The 25794-nt window shown below is 48.7% G+C and overlaps 2 protein-coding genes across 6 annotated transcripts in view; one reads left to right on the top strand and one right to left on the bottom strand.

Moving 5' to 3' along the window:
• Window positions 1-4709: 4709 nt before the first annotated feature.
• Window positions 4710-24044, bottom strand: LOC146206091 (uncharacterized). 3 transcript variants are annotated; one of them, XM_084590745.1, is made up of 5 exons: window positions 23850-24044; window positions 17001-17090; window positions 13077-13246; window positions 9381-9591; window positions 4710-5152 (listed from the first exon to the last, which is right to left on the bottom strand). In XM_084590745.1, exons 3-4 carry the CDS (start codon window positions 13244-13246, stop codon window positions 9390-9392), a joined length of 372 nt encoding a protein of 123 aa, XP_084446871.1. In that variant the 5' UTR covers window positions 17001-17090; window positions 23850-24044; the 3' UTR covers window positions 4710-5152; window positions 9381-9389. The 3 variants fall into 3 exon arrangements, with proteins under 3 accessions (XP_084446871.1, XP_084446869.1, XP_084446870.1); XM_084590743.1 differs by having other exon boundaries at window positions 9405-9591; window positions 23850-24040; XM_084590744.1 differs by lacking the exon at window positions 17001-17090 and having other exon boundaries at window positions 9405-9591; window positions 23850-24042.
• LOC146206090 (oxysterol-binding protein-related protein 6-like) overlaps window positions 6538-25794 on the top strand; it is a 79674-nt gene continuing 60417 nt past the window's right edge. For 2 of the 3 annotated variants that reach the window (XM_084590740.1, XM_084590741.1), the window contains exon 1: window positions 6538-6884. The gene's annotated coding sequence lies outside the window, so the exon portion shown is untranslated. The remainder of the gene's footprint in view (window positions 6885-25794) is intronic. The other variant, XM_084590742.1, reaches the window with a different exon arrangement.

Genomic DNA, 25794 nt, shown 5'->3' with positions numbered 1-25794 from the left:
TCTAAGGCATGGAGCTCTTTTTCTTTTCCTGCTTGCAAGAAGGTCTGGCAACTGCGATCGTAGTATGGAACTTGAAGAACATAATCTGGATGCCTCGTAATTTTGGTCACATTTGCTTTTTGGCGGCCAAAAGATTTGCCTGGCAACTGAAATCCGGTGCAATGTGAGACTTTGCATCGCCTTAGTTTTTACGGATACGTGAGACGATGTTCACAGCACGCCATGTGCCGTCACGTCTTACTGAATAATATCGCGTGCAACGACCCGTGACGAGCGACCAGCAAGAAAGAAGAGCGGCAGTGGCACAGAACCAGAGAAGATGCAAGCGAACCTGTCCTGCCCTGGTAGTCCCCGGCCTGGCACAATCCTGCTGACAGTCCGGCAGGTTGACCCTGACACATGGAATGCCCGCCAGGAACGTCCAGAGGGGCAGCAGCTTGCGCTCAAGCGAGGCTTGGACGCCAATGCCTCTTCGAAAGAAGCCACGGAGGCCAAGGTAACACTGCTCGCTGATGTGCGGCCATCTCGCGGTTTAGTCGCGGGGACGGTCAATTGTTGAGATGACAGGAAGGGTACGCACCTTTGGGGTTCCGATTCTCCCTTGAATTCTCACCGGCGCAGCTTTGCGAAATTTTTGGCTTAACAAGGTCGGCACACGCACTCCGTTTCAGAGGAGGAACATATCTGGACTGGATGATCCATTCGAGCGCGGCTCCGGCATCCCGCCAGGTGAGTTCGGACCTGAGAGCCGACTTTTATACCACCGTTGCGCCTGAATCTATTGTCTGATAGTGGGCGTTTCATATTGCAGTTACTATAGCACCTTCGATTCAATAATCCTGAATGCAGTGTATTAGTAGTAATAGATCATTTATCGGCTCGGGAGGCGAGGTTTCTTTCGCCCGCCTGTTATATCCTTACAGCCGGGCGGCCGCCGCACCCGACAGCAGCAGTAAGCCGTTCTGGTGAACCAGGAGCTGCCATCAAGGATGGAGATAAGAGTGACATGCCCCCAGACAACAACAACACTCAGGGATGCGATGCTGGCGCTCCGAGCGCCGACCACAGCGAAGCGGACGACTCTGACGACTCTGCGGATCGTGCAGCCATGGCGCTGCTGTACCTTCGCTACGGCGGGCTTGCCAGCCGCATGGCCACTGGAGACGGTAGGCACAACGTAGCTACCACTGAGCCGGAGAGCACAAGCGGGCGCCGTTCCATTGCTGCCGCAGAGAAGGACAATCCGTCGCAGGGAATCTCGCCTCAGCTGCCGCGCTACGCGCTCGTCTTGTCGCGCTCTACCATCGAGCCAATGAACACCCCGACCACTCTGAAGTATGTCGTAATTCGCGAGTGGGAGTTTTGCTATGCTTCCGCTGCGGGCACCGCTGCGGGCGGCGGAAGCAAAGCGTCCGCAGGAGGAGCTGCTTCATCGGAATCAGCAGAGACAGAGGTTGGCGGTGACTGCAACGGAACCTACTCAGCCATTCCTTCGGAGCCTAACCTGCCCACCATGATAGTCATGTTCAAAAAGAAGGTTCACGGGAACCCGAACAACTCAGCTGCCAGGCTGACTCGCGAACAAAAGATGCAGCGTCTCGAAGTGATCGTTGCGAAGATGTGGATGCAAAAGTTCATATCCTAAGGATAGTAACTGAAGAAACCTCCGCTCCAGCTTTTTTTTTTTCTCGTGTGGACCCTTAACTGTTTTCTTACATCACGTTCAAAAATCTCCGCTCAAGCCTTTTTTTTTTTTTTTCTCGTGTGGACCCCTACTAACTGTTTTCTTGCGTCTCGTTCAAGAAGCCGCTGCTCAGCCTTTTTTTTTTTTTTTCTCTCCTGTGGACCTCTATTTTCTTGCTTCTCGTTCAAGAAACCCCCGCTCCAGCCTTCTTTTTTCCCTCGTTTGAACTTATAACTGTTTTCTTGCTTCTCGTTCGGTTTGTTGTTGTACTTCTTTGTGTTAAAATAAAGATCATCAAGGTCTGCAAACGAGACCGTATTCCTTTCACGGAGCAAGCCGTTCAGTGTGCGCATTTTCTAACTCTCAACCATACAGTGCAATGCGTCAGCCACGCCACTTATCCGAAAATATAGAACTTGGGAGAACGGGCACAACTAAGACCGCCTGATTGCATCTATGGCGCAATAAATTAGCGCTGCGCTTTCAAACGCGCAAGACAACTGTTCGGAGCCCGTTTCTGACTTAAACACCTTTGTTCATTTCTTCTCTTTTCAAATGTTTTCCCACGTACTCAGTTTGTTGTTTATCCTTGGGGGTGTATTGTCTTTTAGGTAGCATTCTGAGGTGCTTTCACCGGAATTCCCCGTTTAGTCCTCTCAATAGAAATCAGTGGTTCTTTTATTTTCTTTATTCCAGCAAACAATCACCACCACGCAGATAATTCACTGTTCCCCCTTGTGGTGGTTAGGGCTACATTCCGAGATGCTTTGAGCCCTCAGCCATGAACGGCTGCTTAAAAAGCCTTCAAACGAGCTGCGAGACAAACCAAAATTTCGTGCGCTGTAGAACGTCGTATATTCTTTTTTCACTCATGAGAAGAGGCAGTGCATGGAAAAGCCGATAATTCAGCTTGACCGTTGACCGAAATGATACACGCGTCCAGTGCAGCAGCTAGGATAACTATAGGTATCCAGATAGCGGTAAGCATATTAGATACCTTTAGCGTTGCGGAGACGTACTACTATACGTATAGTGGTGTACTGGATGCCCGCTGCATACACGCAGCGGCAGGGGGCAATGTGTGACCATTGCGCCCGCGTAAGATACCTCGATCTACCGCTAAACCTCTTTATTACCGGCCACAAAAACAACAGAAGCTAGCATTAAAGAAGTTAGATTTGGAAGGGGAGAGGTGGATTATGCAATTCCATGGGCTTAAAATGAAGCGCAAAGTACGCTTAAGTTTTCCCAGCTGCTAATTTCTACAGCGATGCTGAGTTAAGCCGCAGCTCCTTATACTTTCCACGTGCGGTTATTCGCTCCGGCGCGGCCGTTCAAGATTTATCTAGAAGTCCGCGGGTTGCAAGCGCCGCTTCGCGAGGCGCGCCGTGATGAAGCGCATTTTCGCATTGAGGCATCGCAAGACTTCACGCTTCATGGCTGCGCTTCGTTCTGCGTGGAAATCTGCGCTTGCATGTGATTCTCGCGGTGCGATGTGCCTTCATTGGTGAAAAGCACCTCACTCATTCCGTCATCTCGGCGAGGCTCGATGCGAAGCGGTGTTTCCAGCAGACTTCTCACCCACCAACACACTCGGACTACCTATCGCTCGGTGGAAAATGCAATGCGCATCCAGTTCTAGGCACGGCGCGGCCACAAGGAACACCACCTGTCCTGGAGGACACTTTTTTTTTTTTTTTTTTTTACGAGAGCGCTTCTTGCCACAAACGCCTAATTTCGATGCATATGTTTTGTTCACATGTTTTTAACAGCCCTTTTTTAGGCTGGAGACTCGCCCCTTTATCCCTGCGCTCCGAATTCAGTCTTCTGGAGCGCTGGAGAGCGACACCTTCACCTTGTAGGGCGTGTAGCCGCGACTGCAGCAACGTACAAAGCACTTCTTCCCAGTGAGCACATAATTATGATCTTCTTGCCGTAGGCAAAAATAGCATATTCAAGACGGCGACAAGGCACCAATCTGCAGCTGCAGTCGAAGGGAATGCGCAACTCCGTCACCCTGCATATTGCCTACCTCTGTCAGCTGAGCTGCCGATCGTACAACCAATCAGGAATTGTTGTTGACGGCAGGAACTTACTAAATGACTCTTTCATTTGTCAGATGAGGCAACCTTCACTGGAGAGTCCTCCGGTGCCGCCTCTATCACTTTTCGTGCAGAAGACGCTTGTCTGTACTTTCGGAAATTAAGCGATTTGGACCAGAGTGCCATAAAAGCTCCTACCTCACTCGACTTGGCCGTCGAAATAACTCAAGAAGGCACATTTATGTTGCAGAGTTTTACTGCTGACACGCGTCGCGAAATTTCAACGCGCATGCAGCATAGCCCCTAAACAATGTTCTACCACTAGCGGCGCACAGTGGCCGCTATCTTAGCGAGGGCGCGTCGACGGAGCACTTTTCTCTCTTCCACCGAGCCTTGAACGCGACCGTCGACATCCTTTGATATTGGTGCCTATGGCCGCGCATAAACAATGTAGGAGGCTATGTTCAAGCAATGGATAAATGTACAGGGGACGTATTCTATAAGGCCCAATTATCATTTTTCCATTTCGGGTGCGTTTGTACTCCGGCATTGGTCACTGCTGCTGATGGGTGACAAAGCCGCGGCTTTCAAGCGTCCGTGGGAAGCGACCAGACCACTGGCCTATTGGCCACCAAACCTTAGCATTGACGCAGCCAGTGGCTATAGCCAGTGCATGCGTGCGGCCAGTGGCGATGGCTGCCGTGCGGCTGCGGGATCGGCTATTTTGTGATTTCTGCGATTGGCCGCTTGCCGCTTTTATATCTGATGCTGCCTTCATGCTGACGTCCGGCCAAACGAAATCTAAAATAGTTAATGGATTCTTACGGGGTTAGACCCCATTCTCTTAAAGATGTGGTTAACACCAACAAACTACAAAGCAGTTTTCTGCCGATTGTGAGTTTGTTTTGTTTTTGTTTTGTTTTGTTTTTTTCAAGTGCGGGTTGTTAGCAGTCTTTGACTTGTAACAACTCAAGAGGCTTGGCTACACCAAAGGAAATACCTTTATTCCACTGGCTGTCTAATTACAAGGCACTTCGTGACGCTTCGCCGAAAGAGAAATGCGCCAGCTGATGTGTAAGTTCATGTAAGTGAGGATGCATATGTCTTCAGTATGATGTCGTAAAATGCCTTCTGCTACAGACAACGAAAGTACTACATCATGGGCATTGCGTACAATGAACGCTGACATTTGAACGATACACAGATACATGTTGTGGACCGCTAGATTTCGGCCCTCGCGCTCTGCAATACAAATGAAGAGGTGCGTCTATGCGATGTGGATCCCTTTGATCGGTGCAGCAGCAGCAGCCAAGAAGTATGTACAGGGAGTCGTGGAGCGAGTTGTTCAGCACTGAAATCATCTTTCCATCATCCTCGTCCCGGCTTCCAAGTCCTCCTTGGACGATGAGCTTCCCAGGTAATGCATCTGAAAGGAAAACAACCATTGTTCGCCGGCCTCACTGAAACCTGTCGGCTGCTTGCCTGGCTCCTGCGGAGTGGGGCGCTGTTCGTTAAAGCGAAAACGCGCACAGCGAGCGGCATTTCCAGCTTTGGAAGACTCGCAGTGCTCTGAGGACGCGGGTCGCTTGTCTTTCCTCGGCTTCCCGCACTCCGACTTTCTGGCGCGCGCAGCGAAGTCTAAAGTGAGACTCATATGTCACAGGTCGAACTTCTGTCCTCTTTCTTCGTGCCTTTATCGCGTGCATAACATTTCTGGCTTCACTACGGCGGCGGCGTGTTTATAACTGATTTAACATCTCTGTTGCACTCTAACACGCATGCAGGTGCTACAATATTTGTGGGCTACAAGTCGATAGTCCTTCAAAATAGTCGGTACATGGAACAGCGTTCTCGACCTGACGGTACGGGGACTGAATGTATACCACAAGTTTGCGGATAAGGTGGTTGCTACTTTTAGCTTGTGTATATATACATTTTTTTTTCTTTTCATGCATACTGTAGATTCTACCCGAGGAGTCAAGGATGGGGTTCGATCGACTGGGAACAAATAACGAAACACATGCAGCAGCAACAATGTCATACAGCCTACGGGCTAAGAAGCAGCGGTAGCCTAAAAGCTACTGAGCAGTATTTTATATCATAGAAGGGGGCATCTAAATCGCATGCTCTACACACTGGGTTGCATGAAACGACACAGCTAAATGCTCATGTGACGACTTTCGAAAGCATAGTAAAGGGCAAGACTGTCGTGTAGATCGCCTCATGAAATACACAGCGGCCGAGGCTGATAAAACTATATTGAGAATTAGGTTGGAGGATTGAGGTAGGTTAGCAAAAAGCACCGACGTGTTGCGCACCCCATCACGCGTTACTTTAGCGTTGTCATGTCCGTTCGGCTGCACGTGACGGTATTCTATGCTGGCGCTCGCATGCAAGCATTGAAAGGAGTTACGGGAACAAAGAGAGGTAGTTGTAACGACGACGGTCCATGAAGAATGGCTTAAAGGGCGCACCAACGGAGGATTTCGCCGGGTGACCGCACTTTCCTACTCGATCGCGGCGATCAATGGCGTATGAGCACGCGGAGGAAATGTGAACTTTTTCCCCTTGGGAGACAACCAATAACGCGAGAACCAAGCTTTTTCCTCGCCCTAGCTCTGGCGTCGGGTGCACGCGGCGGCCCATTATCGTCCTCGCTCCGTGAAGCGTCTGCGTGTGGCAAAAATTGATGCATCCAGGAAGGAGCGGGTCGACGGAAAGCGCGCAATCCTACCCCCCCCCCCCCCCTCTCTCTCTTCCCCCCCACTACCTTTGGCGACTGCAGCTGCGGCAGTAGCATTGTACAGCTGCCTCCCATTCCCCGTCTCGTCGCTCTAGCTCTCGCGTCTGCAGTGTTTCCCGTTAGAAGAGCGACAGTCGGCTTGTGAACTACGTCGTGCTCGGGCGCAACGGCATGAAGGTGCCAATTCCTGCGAAAAGCGCATTTTGTTCGTCGGTTCAGGGGCCTGCAGTAGCGGCATTGTACCTTTGAAAGTCTCTGCAAGCTCACCAGGTCAACGGAGCATTGATCTTCGCTCCTTTATTGTACTGCGGATGGTACTAGCCACGCCTCGCGGGTGAAGACTATTAGCTTTAAGGAGCTGGAAGTCGTCGATACTGGTTTCCATATTTGGTTTCTTGCGGATAAAGGCATACCGGTAAGTTTGTTTTATTCTTTTTTTTTTTTTTCAGCGCTCGACGTGCGATGTGCAGTGCTAAAAGAACTTCGAATGCCTTATGTCAAAGCCGCTACAACAAGCTGCATTCTTTTACGCATGCCGGCCAGGCCTGCGTAATGATGCTGTCGTCTTTGACCTCTTGAATTCTCCTTGCAGTTCATCTTCGGAGCTGTTTTCCCCACTAGGGTGTCATGTATAGCGCCGACTGTTTCTTTCCCGTGGTGTGTCTTTGTTATGTATTTAAGTACCTGTTTTTTTAACGCACAGGAGGAATACACACGCTGTCCATTGTCTGTTTATATGTAGAGCAACCGGCATGGCACAAGCTGCATCCGTACGCGTTGTATTAGAGGTAAAAAGTGAAAATAAATTATGAATATCTCCCGGCTGTGTCGCGCTGCTTGAATTATTTAAGACAAGTGCTCAGATTGTGTTTCAACCTTATTGCTGTCTATAATGGGGAACGAGGAAAAGAGGGGAACGAGGCAGGCGCCACGCGTGGTGTTCCGTGTGTTCTTCTTTATATATATATATATATATATATATATATATATATATATATATATATATATATATATATATTGTTCGAAGAGTTGCCGGCCTCGGCGGCAGCTTTTCGATGGAGGCGAAAAGCAAGGCGCCCGTGTGCTGTGCGATGTCAGTGCACGTTAAAGAACCCCAGGTGGTCGAAATTTCCGGAGTCCTCCACTACGGCGTCTCTCATAGCCTGAGTCGCTTTGGGACGTTAAACCCCACAAACCAACCAACCAAACCGAAGAGTTGCCATGTGGCATAAGGGGAGGCTATCGATAATTTGGATTGGGTCGTAGAGACACAGATTGCTGGCGTAGCAACTGACTGTAAACTCACGATACAAGTATATGCCGCTGTAGGTGTGCCAACGCCCGTCGCAAAGCTCAATGCACCCCCCCCCCCCCCCTTCCACTCTGCAGCTGCGCGTGGTATGCTGCGATACGCAGAAAACGAGAGCGCATGCCGAGGCACTCCATTTGCGCGTTTAGGGGTTCCATGAGAAGGAATTTTACATAAGGATATGGACAAAAGTTAGCGGGTGCGCGAAAAGTTATTCCTGCGCGGTCAGGCAAATCAGTTCAATTAAGAGCATAAAAACGCGAAAAGCATAAAACATAATGTGGAAATAATTGTCTTTTCCGCGAATCTACACCTCGCAACCTTTTGCGCACTGCGAATGCCTAATGTTGCGGGGGTACTAACACTGTATCGTGATGAAACTTGTGCAATTCCAGGTTTGTTAGAGTCGTAGACTTTGTCCAAGTGGCCTTCAATTAAGGGTTATGTAGCGAGAAAGGGAGCGCAGCGGATGTAGTTAACAAAACGTGTGCGTTAGCCTGCACCTTCTCTGCGAACGAGTCTCTGCCCTGAACGTATTGACTTTGGCTCAGCGTCATCTTCATCAAGAGCAGCACGGACAGATCGGCACGGGGAGCTGCTGCTCTCTGTGCGAAACTGGCCCGGGTAGATATGACGTGAAATGATGCTAGGCCGTGTACCGAGAGCGTACAGAAGCTGTAATCTCAGCATTACAGGACATGCTACACATTGTAGCACGTTTTGTAATAGGACCGCTGGCACTTCGACTGGCCTCTGAATAGAGATATACAGCGCAGCACCGCAAGCAAATAAAGAAGGCCGACATTGACGGAGGTTATGAGTACTGATGTAAAAATGCGCTGAGCGTGGCTTCAAACGTGGGTAGGGCAAGTCAGCCCTGCAGACTCACCAACGCCGGAAGCGGCACGTTCGGGACGTACGCAGTCTTTTCCGAAAGCACGCAGTTCGCGTCCAGCACTACCGCGGATCTGTGCCCCTGGACCATGACGCGGAGGAGTGGGCAGGACGTAACGTGGTCCGCGCTCTGATGCTTTTGGTAAATATACTGCATCGGTACTACAGTTCGGATACCCCTCAGAAGCCAAGGATATCCTCCCGGTTAGCCACGAGAGTGGGCAGGGCCGATATATGGCTAACTGAGTTGTAGCGCGCTAATTCGAGAAGGAAGTGATATTGACTCACTCACATAGGCTTTCGCTATTATTTGCTTGCTGGTGACACAGCCCTTTCTGTTCAAGAGGGCGAATTGACTGGCAGACGAGAATAGCTCCTGATAAAGACTCCTTCAAAGAGGCTGGGCAGTCGGTTCACAGGTACGGAAATTTCCTACGACCGACAGAAATCAGCGTAAATGATCGCTAAGGCCGCCCGCGCTATAGTTCGTCTTTTCTTCTATTTGCGTGTGGAAAATAAAAATATGCAGAGCAACGCCACATGCAGCCGACGTAAAAAAAAAAAAAAAGAAAAAAAAAAACAAAAAAACATGCAAAACTACTCCACGCTGAGTGAGCAGAGCAGCAGCTGAGGGTTCGACTCGGACAGGAAAGCGGCTGGGTCTCCTCGGCAGAATTGACGCCGCGTGAGATTGAGGCAAACCAATACCTGGGCCGCTCAGTACGTGCTCACTTTGACATCTTTGGGCTGCTGGCCGCTGTCATAGTCGCGCGCATGTGCCTGCGAGTAGCCGCGCTCTTCGTCGCGGTAGTTGGAGTAGTAGCCAAACGCCATGAACACGCATCCGCCGATGAGCAGAAATCCTCCCAGGCAGAGCATCAGAGGGCCTAGCACCCGGCGGAGGTCGGCGCCGCGGTACCTGCGGTGGCCGCAGAAAACACCTGTTGCTCGTGTGCCTGAGAAAACTGCGTACAGTTCCTGCCGCGTTGACCGTATTTCTATTCAATTCATCTTTATTTTCAACATTTCAAAATTTTGACGGACTCTCCGACAAAAAGCTGCAAGGACAGCTTGACGAGGTCAGGGAGCCGGCGACAGGCAACAGTGACAGCACTACCATAATACTGACAATTGTACCGAATTTAAAACAAGCAGTATGATTGCTAGTAGTAAATAAATACAGCCTTTTTTTCAGCGCATGTGCAATAAAAAATGAAGTTTCATCACCATGAAACTCACACAAAGCCTTCACTCAGTGCTTATTCGGTGCTACTGTCCATCTTGAGCGCTGCAGAGCTCTGACGTATTAGCTTAATATTTGCCGCTGTCAGACAAGAGAACACAATAATTCTTACCTACATGGCAACGAGCTCTGAGAGGTATTGAGATCAATCAGGCAATATTGTTACGGTCGATCTCTCATATCGCTTCAAATTTGAGAGCTGCGTCATGCTCCTGTATATGGTAATTTCAGGTGCACTGTTTCGGGCTTTGAGCAAATTGAGACGGGATCGCGTGATAACAGTCGCCTCCGAGTCACCTCCGCCGCTCGCTTATCTTATACAAATGCAATGAGTCAAAAGGCAGAGATGCAGGAAGCTTTCTTCCGGTGCGCTAATCGCGTTTAGAATACGTGCACGGTTTGATCCTTAGTCGTGCTAGATTTCAAAAGACGAGAGTGACCAAGGCTGCATTTTATGCAGCACCTGAAATCATCATCATCAGCGCTGTTATCGAGCTTTCTTTGAGACAGGAAGATTGGTAACGATCTTATGTTACCAATCTTCAGTTAAACTGAAGATTGGTAACATAAGATCGTTACCAATTTTTTTCTACTTTTTTTTTCTACTGTATTTATGTATATACCGGGTTTGTTCTGAAAATATATAGACTAGTCGTGGCGTTACGCGCGTATCAGTGCCATTGGGAAAGTGGTTTCGGGAGATGCTTCACAATGTGATGAGTTCAATTGACTTCGAAGAGGCGAAGCGAGTGGACGGTCTTGAGGCGTGCACCGCTCTTTGTATCTGCGTCGAGGAAACTGGAGCGGATGGGATATCTTCTTTTAAAAGTTGCTTCTACGAAAGGTAGCGGTATGCGTTTCACTGGAAGAGAAATTTTGAGGCAAGAAAGAGCACGTACTGTAGTTTAACAGTGGAGGCAACCATACAAAGAAGAAAAGAATAACGATCAATAACCTCCACTTGATAAAAAAAAAAGTACGTTGATATATCAGATCTCCCTACTAATAGTAATATTCAAGCTTTTAAGAAAGCTTTTAAGAAGGGCGGAGTGTTTTATAGGGGAGTGAAATAAGCTAAGTGCTGTTTAGAGCCATGTGGCGTAGTTTGCAGGTTTGTTTTTTTCTTTTCCGTGGTGCTGCGAAGTTAATTAGTACAGATTAAGTAGATAACTTCTGAAATATTGGCTTCGGGAAGAACGTGTCAACTTGGCAGTTGCAGGTCATAATGAAAAAAAAAAAAAAGAAAAGTAGACTGAAACGTTTTCAGCAAGGTATACACATGCATGCATGTACGCCAGTTTTGGAACGAACTGAAAAAAAAAAAAAAAGCCCTCCAATGGGTCAACGTTTCTGACGCATATCGTGCAGCCACTGCAAGACGCTAAGCCACCTCGGTGACAGCGCTCCAGGAATGATCGGGTTTTCCTGGGGCGCTAAAGCAGCACCGATGTCACGTGACAAATTTTTGCATTTCTCAGGGATTTTTTCTTTCTGGTGTAGGGGGGGGTAAGGGGCTGCAGAAAGATCTTCGTATATGATGTCGTGTTGTAAGCGTTTTGGGCTGCTTCTTTTCAACACGACCTACAATTTCAGAATTCGTACTTTCTTTCCTGAAGCCGATATATTTAGGGTATTAGCTAATTAAGGAGTACTTGTAGCTGGGTGTGTTGGTGCATGTTCAGGAAGAAACAGAAGCACAAAAAAAGGCACACGGACGTAGAAAGGGAGCAGGACGGGCACTATCCGCGTGCCTTTTTTGCGCTGCATTGTTTTCCTGCTAGAGCGCTCATCCTGTTCTCTTTCTACGTCCCTGTACTTCTTTTTTTTTTTTTGCGCTTCTGTGTCTTCCTGAAGTTAGCTAATTAATTTTACTAATTAACTAATTTTGCAGAACGAAACCAATACTCGATGCTAGGCTAAACTCCCAACAGGACTTAATTGGTTTCACTCGACTAGAACACTCCACCTTTGTTTGATTACATTAGCTGGGACACCTGCTATACGACACTGATCACATATCGATCTTTCCCCAACTAAAGTTATCGATATGAAACACCAATCACATGATATCGATTTGTACACGAGCATGTTATTCTTCCCGAATAATGGCTGCTGAAAATCAGAGCTTTTGTTTTCCGCTCTCACTCTTAATTCTCAGCGTTGTTAGTGACTTAAATTTCAGTATGCGCTACCAAGCATGACCTTCTGGCGTGTAATTCAAATGGATCGACCCTTGTCTGCGCGCACTTTTCCTCAATTTTTTTTTCCTCTTTTTCCTTATTTTCTTCTCGAAAGCACGCCATCCCGTTATGGCTTTGCTGCCCAAGTGTGACGTCACAAGTCTTGCGGTCGTGATTAATGCCAGAATGTTTCAGCGTCTGACAGACGACTGTGACGTCACGTCAAAAGCGCAGTGCTCATAACGTAAAAGAAAGGCAGAAGGCATAACTTTGAAATAAACCGTTATGCCATAGGTCTTTACACTATACAGGCGTTACGGTTCTATTGCAGTAAAGCTTCCAGCCAAATATAAACGAAATAGTTTGATTCAAGGTGCCAAGGTTGAAAAACTGTCCAGGCTCGTGATACGAACAAACACATACTGGCGGATGTTCTGATAGCAGTCTCCAATTGTCTCGTGGAGAGAGAGAGAGAGATAATTTAATGGCAACAGGAGTGTCTCGTGGAGAATACTTGAGGTGAGGATGCATTCCTCTTTCTTCTTTTTTTTTTTTTTTTTTTTTTTTTTTTATCTCGGGTATGTAGCAAGAGAGTCTATGCACAAATACTCTGCCTCGCCTCTTATTTTACCGTTCAAGCGAGTGTTAGGTTGTTTCTAACATACAGACGTCGACATGCCTCACCTTCCAACCCACTAAGTGAACAAAAGGAGTGGACAGCCTTATGCTGCTGATATTAAGGTCGCAACTTCCGTTATCGGCCGCGCCGAGGCATGAGCGCTCAACAAGTGCCGAAAGCCTGACTTCTGACAGTTCGGCGCCCTTAGAAAAATTCCGAGAAGTCCACCGTCGTGGAAAGCATCTTTAGCACTCACACAAGAACCTCGCAAGTGTTATTCCACGGCTGCGACCGCGCGCTGTTCAACGATTTGCGTGTCTTCGCAGAGTCGCGACAAAAGCGCACTATTGGCACGCGCTTACCTGTCATAGTTTTCGTCAGCGGTGGGCGGCCTCACTTCTGTGTAGACGATGCCGGTGACCACAGCGCCCGATATGAGCAGGAGCAGCCCAACGCCCACCAGGCACATGGTGCACAGCGTCACCGCTGTCATGTTGCCCACGCGGAATGCCCGGAACTCGGCGTGCGTCATCTGCGCACGCGTCGCGAAACCCAGTGCACTGAGACGACCGCTCTAGTTGTGCAGTCTGCATTCATACGTCATTCATTAATCGTGATTGTGATTTCGTCATTTTTAGACCCGAACTTGGTTGAATCAATAACGCGAGTAGCCGGAAGAGCCGAGGTGTACTCACAAATTCGTATATATGGTGGAGGAAATAACACTTCAACTAGCCGGTCTAAGGATAATCTGCGATAGCTCGCCCTGCATCAAATGTATCTTTTTGTCTTACTTGCTGTCGTGTTTTTCCTGCATAAGTGCGTTAAGCAAGCTGTAATATTCAGTGACTTGTGACGGCGACACCAAACTGGTGAGGAATGTATTACAACGAATTAGCTAAATCTCTCCCTCGTTAAAGAGAGAGGAAGAACAGTATATTTAGCAGCATTCTGATGCAACTGAGACCAAAAGAAAAAAAAAGCACCATCACACCGGGATTGTAGTGTCCTCTATGTCGGTGCCCACAAGTGCAAATCCCTGCAACGACACAGTCGTCAGCGCAGTGTTCCCCACTTGCCAGCCAGAAATGAAAGCGAACATCTACACGCTATTTTCAGTATCACAATTCACTTCAGGGATTAAGAAGAGCCCCGCGTGGCGACCATAAATCATGGCAGGAACCCGGGTATGACGCACACAAAGCTACATGGTTTTGACTAAGTAAACCGCGTGCTTGGCCTTTCTAAAATCGTATTCTCTAAAGGCGGTGTCTACGAAAGGTGCTCAGGCTGCTTAAATTGAGAGTCGCATACAGCTGCGGACGAAAGTGAACAGGACATGCTATGGTCTTTTTTTTATGCATTGTCTAATCGAAATTTGGAAGCAAGGCATGCCCCCGCTGATATATAGGCCGCTGGTACAGGCTGGGAAACACACACACACACACACACACACACACACACACACACACACACACACACACACACACACACACACACACACACACACACACACACACACACACACACACACACACACACACACACACACACACACACACACACACACACACACGCGCACACACGCACACACACGCACGCACACACACACACGCACACACGCACGCACGCACACACACGCACGCACGCGCGCACGCACGCACACGCACGCACACACACACGCACGCACGCACGCACACACACACACACACACACACACACACACACACACACACACACACACACACACACACACACACACACACACACACACACACACACACACACAGGCGCGCGCGCGCGCGTGCATACATATACGTTACGGTCCGTCCGTCCATCTATACATACACACACGTGTGTGTCTGTGCGCGCGCGCGTGTGTGTGTGGGATTCAAATATGATCACACTGGGATGGCGGAAAATGTTTGCTAGCGCAGCGCGCATGGGCGCTCAACTTTGCGTAACCGAAAACGATCAACAGCTTGGTTTCGTGACGACGCAGCGTAATCAGGGAATCGTCATATACAGTGCGGAAACAAATGAAGCGCCGCCACCGCGAGGACTCTATCGATCCCTGATTGTTTCGCGAGACAATATACCCCGATTGGGCAACATCGCAGAACAAAGGCGGCGGGGCGAACAAGTAAAGCGAAACTTGTTGACATGGAGCAGAGGCGACGCTGAACCGAGGTGAACTGTGTAGTGCGATACGTTAATGTGGTCTTTGTGCTCGCTGACGAGTAGGTCGGCTGAATCCGATGCGTGTTTATATAATCGTTCCGAGTGACGTACGGCGTGTTTCGCATCCCCTGCTTTTTCCTGATTCAAATTCAAAATGTGCGCGTATTGAAATAGGAGCGCAGACCTTACTTAACGCATAAAGGTGAAATGACATAATTCTTGTGAATTTATTTCAATATGAAATAAGATGTCATCAGGGCGCGGCCGTCAGCTTCGATTGCTTCCTTTTTTCTTTTTTCATTGGGCAAATATGGTCAAGCCAAAATGCCATTTCTGGGAATATATAGCCGCGGTGTACACTACAGCACAGTTGACGGTAATAAGTTTTGTAGCGCAGTATGTCATGGCAGGCATGCAAGTGTATACACTATCGCCAAACTGTAGAGATGAGCGGAGAGATGTTTGAAAAGAGCCTGGCCAGAGTATAGTGTGTTAGCGGAGATAGAAAACAACACAAAAAAGCGACGTTTGGAACCGGATTTAGGCGACATAGTCGGAGCGACGTGAATTATGCATGTAACGCGGGATCGATATGAGTCGAACGCTTATCTTATACGGCCCCGTTCGTGCAGCTTCGACTTGGCAGACACGCGTATGTATGCTGTTCAAGCACGTCGAAAGAGAATGGAGGCTCACTCTGATTGAGTCCCGATGCCATGTTTGCACATAGGCGCATCCCACGCTGGGATGCTGGGTAATCACAAGGCGCAAAGTGCAGGGAAAAAAAAAAAAACAACTACAACTTCCGTAACCTTTTATGGTTGTTGCAACTGAACTGCCAGCTATAAAAACATATAACTTAATTGGGAATAACCTCGTCAGCATGGTTGCAAATATGGCGCTTTGTCTTCTTGCTGTCGTTTCTCGTCTTTTTTCCTGGCGCCGCGCAGGCATCATTATGAGCACCATGAAAAATTAGTCTAGCGGCAAGCATTTTCATTACAAATGCTTGTTTCCAGCCTTTCATCTGACGATATGATTGAAGTTGATTCTTGAGGCTTAATAACAAGCTTCCTCATATATTTATTCAATAACGGGCAATCATATTTCGTAACTTCGGAATAAAGCAGGCGATTTTACTTTTCTTTACACGATGAGACAATGCATAACAGCTTCCTACGGATAAAACAAGGGATATTCATTAATTCATTCTGCTGCAGCTCCATTAGAAGCCACAGCATGGATCACAGTACGTTAAAGCTTACATATTTGTCATTTTAATTGGAAACTGCAGGAATATAATAGGCAAATGATGTGACATCGACAAAAGGGCACAGTACAAAGCACTGACTTACCTAACATAATCACACAGTCAAATAGAAAGAGTATGCGGAAATCAGCTGTAGTTGATACCAGCATGTATCAGACTCGATAAGTGTCGACAGTAAGCAAAAATGAACATGAGTGTGTCCGGGGTGGGTTGGATATGCGTGTGAACGTCTGTGCTAAATACGTATGAATGCGCACTATAGAGATGCAAGTGTGCTTACCAGTGATTCAAATGCTGAAATCTTTTAACGCGAGCTCCTATATTGAAAACAATCTTCAAAATGTCCCCTGGCACATTGCAACGTCGTCATGGGGAGCACACGGCCCTTGAATTTTAATGTGCCTTTATTTTTTTCTTCAAGTTAAAAAAATATATATATATTATAGTTCTTTTCGTCTGAGAAATGAACCAGCTGTGGCGAGAAAGGTGGCGGTAGAAGTAAGCAGTCGGTTTTAAGCATGGGGAAGAAAAAAATCAATGTAACGTCGGGCCAAACTTCGCACTCGCGGAGGCGGCTGCATTTTCTCCGCCACCGAGAGTACATGTCTACGTGCTTGGCTACGTGCTTCGTGGCCGCTGTGCGGGAATCGCGGTTGCTCTTAAAAGGCAGGAAAAAAAAAATAATAATAAAGGACAAACAGAAGGTGCCCTTTGGAATACATTTGTGTAGGGGCAGTCGGCACACCTTTCGGCACCACTTTTGTCCGCTTTCTTTTTCCCGAGCTGCTCTCTGATCGTGTCGGGAAGATGCGAGCGAACGAGGAAGGCTGCTCACCTTTGCGAAAGGACTCGGCGTAGCGCCACCTCAGGAGGGAAGGCGATCCGTCTGCTTGGTCGGAGGGCGGCAGGAACGTTTATTGGGCGCCTGCGAGGAACGGGCGTTCGGGAGTTGCGATAACAATGCCTGCCTGGCCGGCAGCGTTTTTTATCTACCGGACATTCCAGGGAGCTCGCGTAAGCGGCGCCGCCGCCGCCGCGCATGTCCGACTGCCTTGCTGACGCCTTCTTTCCGGCCTTCTCTCGAGCACGTCGCCTTGTACTACGTAGATATGCGGCAGGTGACTATGCCTTCAGTGTTTTCGCCGGCGGTGATCGGTTAGTATCAAACTGCTCCCAGCCAGTCAATGCACTCGGATCTGGATCGCCTCCTTTAGTTTGTTGTCCGCAATTCACGCGCGCAACTCGCGGAGCTTATAGAGTAAGATATTGCAACTGGGCCAAATTTAATTCGCCTCCTTGAAGCGTATAACCCACGGGACGCAGCGCCATAAAGCCATGGACTCAGTGTAGTGCAATGAGTGTAGGTGTTTTTTTTGTTTCTTTGTTTTAGCGCTTACACGTAAGCATCTACTTCCAGGGGAAGCATGGACCGGAAAGGCCTCGGATAAGTGACTTTCCATTGGGATGGGAAACTGGGTGATTTGCTCACCCCCACGCCGTTTATTCCTCTGGCGACAATGTGACAGTGCGAAAGACTCGATCTATACAATCTTCATCCCCATTCCTCTCTGGAGCAAAGAAAATCGCCACGAGTCCACGACGGCGTTGAATCGCCCCTTAAATAAACGCATATTTGGCGGTGCATTTTACACCAGGGCGACGACACCCAGCGTATAGCCAATCTCTTACCTCGGCATCTCTTGCATTCTGCACATATTCCCGAGTATGGATCCCTAAGGATGTGCACGCAGTATTATGCCTACAGGTAGATGATGCGCCGTCCAGCAATAATGACCACGTATTGGCCAACACACGGCAACAAGGCTATCGGCGCCTCGCTGAGGCAAGGAAACTATGCAGGATTCGTCTGCCATTTGCGTGAAGTTATCTGGAAGCTCAAGTCATTCAACTCGTTATTCAGCGGTCTGTAGAAGCCAAATGTCTAATGCATTCAAATTATCACTTAAGCGTTATTAACTACGGGGAAATACGCTTTATTTCTTCTCGCACGCAGCAAGTTCTTTCTCAATCAACATAACGAGAGAGGAAGAGGTTGCGTTAATTCGCTTAGGGAGGTTCAAAGACAGGCCCATCCGTCTAATTGCGACAGTCACTAAGCGCTGCTTTAGCGAGCAGAGCCGAGAAGACAATCAATATAACAAAGCTCGAGGTGCAGCAACGACGACGTAGCGTCGTGAGTTGACAGCGTCTCAGTGCATAGTCTCTCTTCTTATTGCGTCGCATAGCCCTGGCCACTCGCACCGCAGCTAAGTGGTCCGTTGTATACTGGATTCAATAACGCATCTCTTAAAGAATATAGGACTGTGTTTTTTCGACGTTTCGATGCCCCAGCTGCGCGGAGGCTTGCGGTGTTTATCCGTAGCTGATAATAGCGAGAAAGAAATTGCAGTTATTCGCATTATGACAGACCCTGTGTCGATGTCTCGTTGTTTTATTCTTGGTGTAGCTATAATAAATACTCTACATTACACCAGTGCAGCGCGCACAGCCGAACATCTCGCCCCAGTCATCGTTACGGGGATAAAGAGCTCGATACTCACGAAATGACAAACCGAAAAGAAAAGGCGAATTAAACAAAAAAAAAAAAGAGCGCATAATAAGGATCGCCATATATCTCGTTTTTCCGGGGCGCTGTGAACAACAACAAAGGTTGTGCTGAAGCAGTTTCCCGCTGTTCTCGTGCGTGCGTATCTCATAGTGTCACGTTGAAGGCTGGCGTATCGTAGCGTAAATATGGGAGATACGTGCGCCAGTGTGCGTCCCGCGTATTTTTCCTTCCTCGTCGCGTGCTTGAAAACGAACGCTTGCCGCTTGGTCGCGGAAACCGCGCGGCTCGTGTCCAGAACTGCGCGGCTGGCGCGTTCAAGCCTGCTGTGGAGGAACAAACATTGCCCGCTCGCTCGTGGCTTACCCAATTTTTGGTTCGAGCGGGACTCTGTATGGGATGCAGCTGTCGACCCGAGTTACCACACAAGGAACACAACACGCGCAAAAATCCACGATTTGACGTAAGCAATTGGCACCCCTGAAACCTATTCGTTTTGCTTCAAAGATTGGCCGGCGCTCGATGCTTTTCCGCTACAGCACGCGCAAAGCGTTTCTCGTCGCGCGGTTCATACGCGTTTAGCTGAGGCCATTGGCGTTTTGATGCCGTTGACACCTCCAAAATTTGGGGCTGCAACTATAAAAATAGTCAAAAAGCACATTTATAGGACTAATCAACATCCATAGCGATGCAGTGCATTTATCTTATTTACCTATTTATCGAAATTGGGAGGAACCTCTGCTAAATCAAATGCATCCAAAAGCGACTTCACAAAAACGCTTCAGAGTGAACAAAGATGGCAATGTGGCTAGCTTGCGGCCAAATTCAGGCACGGGTGACCTGTCCCCGCTAGCTCCCAAGCTTTTCAAGCCTTGCGCTGTTGGGACTCTCGGTACTGACTCGGCTCTCCGCATGATGCTGACAGCGTCGGCAGCGCTCTGACAAACTCATCCGTCTCTATGTGTTGCACTTCGCTCCTGTCTCACCTCGCTGTCACCGTGCTTCTTCTTAGTATCAAATGAGTCGGCCCCTGCGCGAATACCAGAAGCCGGCATCCTGAAGCGGACTTAAACAAGCTGTGTGGGTTCACGTGAACCTACAGTGTGTCTTGACAGACTTGCGGGGCCTTTGAAGGATCGAGGCAGTTTTATTTGAAGGTACGGGACAAGCTTGCGCATTGCACTATCAACGTGAGAGAAAGAATTTTTTACTAGAAACTCTTTCCTATTCCATTCCATTCCATTCCATTCCATTCTCTTGTCGTATTCATGCGCGCCCTGAGACGTATGTGCACAAAGAAATCGTGTAGGTCGCCTTCAAAACTTCCCACAAGAGCATCCCCTGACGCGAGCACTACCACGAAACTGCGCCTGCATGCCTATACCTGTATACAAACAACAACGTATTACGGAAGCAACGGCGCAGTATAATTTGGAGCTTCGCTACATGACATAGAGAGAATATGTTCGTGCGAATGTTTGCCGTCTTACGTCTTATTGTCGGCAACGCACATTCCGCTATATAGGGAAACAGTCGCACAACGCAGCCATCGTGGCGTCGTACAAACCATGCAGCACACAGGTATATTTTACGGCTGTATAATACGCATACAGCCACCTCTGCCGGGGGCGTGTCTGCTATATACTCGGAGCACGATCGGGGGCAATTCCGCAGCGCGTAGGCGTAGCGCAGGTGGCAAGTTGATTAAATAGTGTTCCTCTGGCGTGCAGCCGGACCCTAAATAATTCACTGCCGCATTAGGCTAAGTGAACGGAGCGCCGCGTAAAGGAGGCGTGACGTGTCTCCATTTTGGATCGCGCGCGCTCTCCCGCGCTCTCTCAAGGAGCCGCGCGCGGCTGTTCTGGCGCCCAACGGGGCGGGGCCACCTCGGCCGCGCTCTCCACCACTCTGTACTGGGCAGAACTGCCGCGATGCTGGGCAGTTTCAGATGTCGGCTGCCAGTATTCCTTTACCTTTCTTTGTTTTGCTGCATTTATTGCAGCGGGATATAAAAGAAACGCCGCTGACCAGCAAAGAACAGAGGCCCATATATGTACACACGCGGTGTTTTAACCTAGGAGAGAGCGGCGTTTACTGTGCCGTGCTGGGAGTAAGCTAACGCCAGGAATATTGGGCCATACCGAGGACGCATTCTGCTTTTGCTTCGATTACCGATTTCTTTGCTGAGTTCTCTAGCTCCCAGTCGACTTTATATACAGAACTAGAGCGAATATAAAGTGCTCGTCACGCTCCGCATGGAGCTGCAGTAATGAAAAACGCAACTTTGAAACACACACGCCTAGGGAATAACCTAAGAGCAATCCTTTTCTCCGATGCTTCTATCGTGGATTCGCTTTAAATCGCGGAAGTTTTTCTTTTCCTCTTTTTTTCTTGCGTGATGAGGAACTTCTGTGCACTGCGGGTTATAAAGCGTTGCTCATCAGGGATAGCCAAGCGGGAGTTATACGTCTAAGGCTCTTTCATATATATATATATATATATATATATATATATATATATATATATATATATATATATATATATATATATATATATATATATATATATATATATCCTCTTGTCGTCAGAGGGGATTTCTGACATGGCTCCTCGTGCCAACAATGTTTATATACATCCGCAAAAGGTATACATGCGCTTGTTTGCGGTGATTTTTTTCTTGTGCAGCTCCGCGTCTTGAGCTTGCTCATCGTAGCGGTGACTTCATGTTCTTGACGGATTGTATCAGTCCAATGCTTGTGAGCGTCAAAAAGTGCTCATACGGGCTCTGGGAAAACGTTCAAAATCCTTCGAATACGGTACGTGGTTTCTGCGTGATTTCTGAGGACAGTGACGAGCCGGCGGGAAGCGTTCTTGCCTGAGACAGAGCTCGAATTAAGCATGCCGAACAGCTCACCTGCCACATCGTTCTTACGACACGCGCATGCCTGTCCGCTCTTCTGACCGCCCATTGGCTGTGACCAGGCTGGTATTTGAAATATACTGTTGCTAAAGGGAGATTAACTCAAAGGATCGGATCGCAGACCGTAGAAGGTAAATCGCGCATCACGGAACTATGATGTCACGGGTTCAGGCGTCGTGTCGGCGGAAAAAAGAGGGCGCTATTTCGCTTTGAGATTTCTGCTGCCGTATTCGTGTGCACTGTAATGGAGTGCGTCTGGAAAGTGTCTGCTTCTTGAAAATCAATACGAAAAAAAAAATGTTTTCGGCTCATATTCAGCACCCCTCTGTTCCGCCGACATAAAATGTGAGGCTAGTCCCCCAAAAAAGTGTCTTTACACTTTTGACTACACTGCGGGCTATTGCGCAGTGGTACTCACTATATCGGCAGAAGCAAGCACGCCCTTATGTTGGCAAAATCTTCAGCTTCGTCCCTGTGAAGCAATACGTGCATCGATTTTCACACGAACCCCACGCGGAATAAAGTGCAGTCAACGTAGACATCATAGATCGAGTCTGTTTTAACGGGCCACTGTAGGCAGCACGGAACTGGAAAAAGGAAAGACTAAACGCCTTTTCTCCTAACTTGCAAGGAAGAGTGCGAAACGCCGATATTCAGAGCGCTGCCTGCGTATGTGAGAGATCGCGGAAGGCACATGCGGCGTGCTCGCAAATGGAGCTGTCGGGACGGCCCCGTCTGAAAGGATTAAAGTCTGGCCTTCTCTTACTTTTCCTCCTGCGTGCACTGCCTGTTTTTTGCTTCGACGGCCCAGTGCGTCAATGCGCCGGCGAATCCGCGCGTGGTACACACGCCCATGCTGCGTCGCCGCTTCTGTCTAGAGGCCGCACGGCACGTGACACAAAAGATCGATAGGCCCGAACGAGCTCTTCGTGTCTCAGGACGCACCCTTGCGCTTGTTTCACGGCACGCGGGATGCGCAGCGACCCGATTAAGGCTTATTACGGGCCGAGAGTTTCTCACAATGAGAAAGGCTCACACGCACGCACGCAGGCAGCCGACGAAGACGGCGGGGGACAGGTGCGCGCCGCTCAAACGCAGCACATGGGCTGCGGCGCCCAAGGGGCGAAAAAAAGAACCAACACATAGCTGCTCGAAAAGCGTCGTGACTCGGGAGCGTCGCTGAAGATTAAATTCTAGGGTTATAATTTCCTGTCCCCACCATTCGCGTTGATCGCAAACTTTCTCCCGGAAATGCTTGTTCCGAAAAGAGACTTTACTGTTGATTTTTTGACGACCCGACACGATTGATGGATGAAGCTGTAGAAGGAGCGGACGAGGGAATCTAGTCAGAAGAGAGTAAACAAGGTCTAAGGGCGTTCACCTTCGAATTTGGTCCGTGCCGTCGCCTCATTGCTATCACTTAAACAATGAGACTGGTATGGAAAACAGCGGGGCACGCTGTGAGGCGCCGTCGCTACGCGGCGCTCAGTGGCGACATGGGTCCCAATGCACGTCATCTTTGATAAGATGTGCGTGGGGTTACGCTCTTGAGAGTCAGGAAAAAATTTCCTTTTGTTCTGCTTGGGGAAGGTTGAGGAAGGAACTCGAATGACAGTGAGGGCGGGAAACTCAATAAATCCGTCCGAGTTTCCTTGGCGCGATGCAGTTTCCCAAATGTCCCCGAAGGTCTTTGTACACTTGGCAGGTGCAGGTCGAGCCCCTAAGTGTGTATGGCTTCGAGCGCATGAGCAATCAAGAAATGGCCTGCAGGAGGTACACAGGGAATTCGCTGTCTCATAGCGCCGTCGCCGCCGCGTTCACCTCTGCCGACCTAATAGCGAGCGATAGCGACGTCGCGGCCGGGCGTGGCCGCCAAACGCGCCCGCGAGCCGTGTCAACAAGCATGAGCGCCCGCGCTCGCAAGCGCGGACGCACCGAGAGCTGTTTGCCGAAGCCGACGCCTCGCAGCGCCGAATGTCCGACAGTGGACGGAAGATCGGCCGCCTTAGTGCGCACAAATACATTAGCAGCGTCTCGGGCACCAACTGAGCGAAACGAGCGACGTCGTAGAGCTGTCCACGCAAAGGGAGGGCACCCACGGACGAGGCTTGCTTCGCTCAACACTGGGCCCTCAGAATGCCGCCCTAGCTGCTCCGAGCTCGCGCAGCTCAAACGATGGAAAGCATGCGTTCACTCACGATTTGGTTGTACGATTCTCTCACTGCAAGGAGAAAGCTCGAGCTTAGAACTGCCGCACGGGAGGGACGTCGACTCAGGGCCGCGTACGTGCCGGGTGTGCGGCTGCGAACAACGAGACTCGGGCGTAGGAAACGGTCAGGGTCCGAAGTTCGACTCACTTCCTAGGGCGGCGATAAGGCGTGAGCACCCCAACGGTTCTCGCCGTGCGTATACACAAGCGGTCGCTCTCTCTCTGCCCCTCCCTCTCGCTCTTTTTTTTTTTTTTTTTTTTTTTTTTTTTTTTACTGTTGTGGTTCTTACGCAGGACAAAAACGAAGAAAAGAAAAAAAAGAAACGCACGAGAGCTGCGTCGCTCGGTGTATGTGCTCGGTGCTTATCTGACGTCGTTGCCGCGGAATTCGCAATGCTTGGGTGGCTTTTACATCTAAGTTTCTTCTCCTTTCGACCAGGCGATCGAATATTTTTCTCGTCAGGAGAAAGGAAAGTCGCGATGGCGTAATTAAGTTGGGTATATAGAAGGCCATAAGGGCTGCGGTAGGTTCTACGTCGGTGAACTCTTTCAAAATATGTGTGGAGGTTGGGCAGCTGGAGCTTGGCGCCTAGCTAAGCTTACTTATTATATACTGTAGTTTGTGAAAGAATAGTCTTTATCAAGAGAGGATTGGGGCACAGACTTAAGTTTGTTTTCCAGACGGCTTAGTCATCTAATTCATACTCCAAGCATTATTGGCTTCTATCCCACATGGACACGAACGGGCCTGATGAAGCTGCAGAACAGCTGCCTTCTTCATTCTTTATTGGTCCGCATTCTGCTTAGCGGGCCAACTTACATGCTTTCGATTTCTGCGTTGTTAGCACAGTATTTCGTTACGCTCGAAAAAAAAAATATATATCAGCTGAGTACCCTAATGTGAAACAAGACGTCCTTCCAAGGTCACTATGCCATATTAGCTGACCTGAAATGCTCATACGTCTCCCCATCTCCTTCCCTTTAAGAGCCTTCGCTCCAGGACACTATCCCACCCGCCAGCGTTAGACTTATTCCCTGGCATGACCTTGGTTTATTCGTGCTACAAGCATTATTGGCTACTATCTCGCATGGACAAGAATGGGCCTGACCGTCCTGGTTAGCTCAGTCTTTCCGCTAGACCCGCATGTCATTCGATACTTATGCGTAGAAAGTGAGGATGGGGTACCATTTGATTTAATTATGCTCATGGGCCTACACTGTATATGGCGCTCAAGGATGGCGGGTTACCATTGCGATAAAGATGCACGGCCTGCCAGAATTTATTTTCTGGAAAGCGTGGATAAGTTTTTGGCAATCCACAAAGCTGCAGCAGAACCTCCCGAGTGGCTCTCAAGACTAGAGCCTTTGTGGTGTATGCGTCAGGTTTAGTGTGTCATGTGTAAATAGCGCATGCAAATAGCATTTGAGTGATTTTTGTTGATTTTGTTCACGTGAAAAGCAATGTGTCAAGACCAGGCAATAAAGAAAAAAAAAAAAGGTCCTGGTTAGCTCAGTTGCTAGAGCGATTGGCCTAGAAAGGCGGTGGTCCCGGGTTCGATCCCCTGATTAGGACGAATTTTTCTTTAACTACGAAGTTTCTGAGAAAGCTGTAGAGATTTCCTTTGCAGCCGTATGGCTGCACTTGGACGGATGTCAATGATAATTACTCCCTTATTACAAATCTACCCCACCTTGGATGATTCCCATAAATATTCGATGCTTCTTTCATATGAGGAAGTTAACTACCTCACCACTAGACCTCCACGTCTTTCTCATGGCGTCGTTTAGCCCGAGACATGACCCACGAGCTTGCAGATGCTACTGCACCCTCTCAGACTCCGCATTCCGTGAGAAGTCATTACCCATTTGTTTGTTGTGGTTTTTTGTTTTGCTTTTTGAAGCAAAAAATTATCTCATACGACAAAACCAGAAGT

Source organism: Amblyomma maculatum, chromosome 1 (genome assembly GCF_055883805.1).
Source record: "Amblyomma maculatum isolate TAMU_Amacu chromosome 1, ASM5588380v1, whole genome shotgun sequence".
Taxonomy (NCBI): Eukaryota; Metazoa; Arthropoda; class Arachnida; order Ixodida; family Ixodidae; genus Amblyomma; species Amblyomma maculatum.
This window is presented reverse-complemented; position numbering and strand designations above follow the sequence as displayed.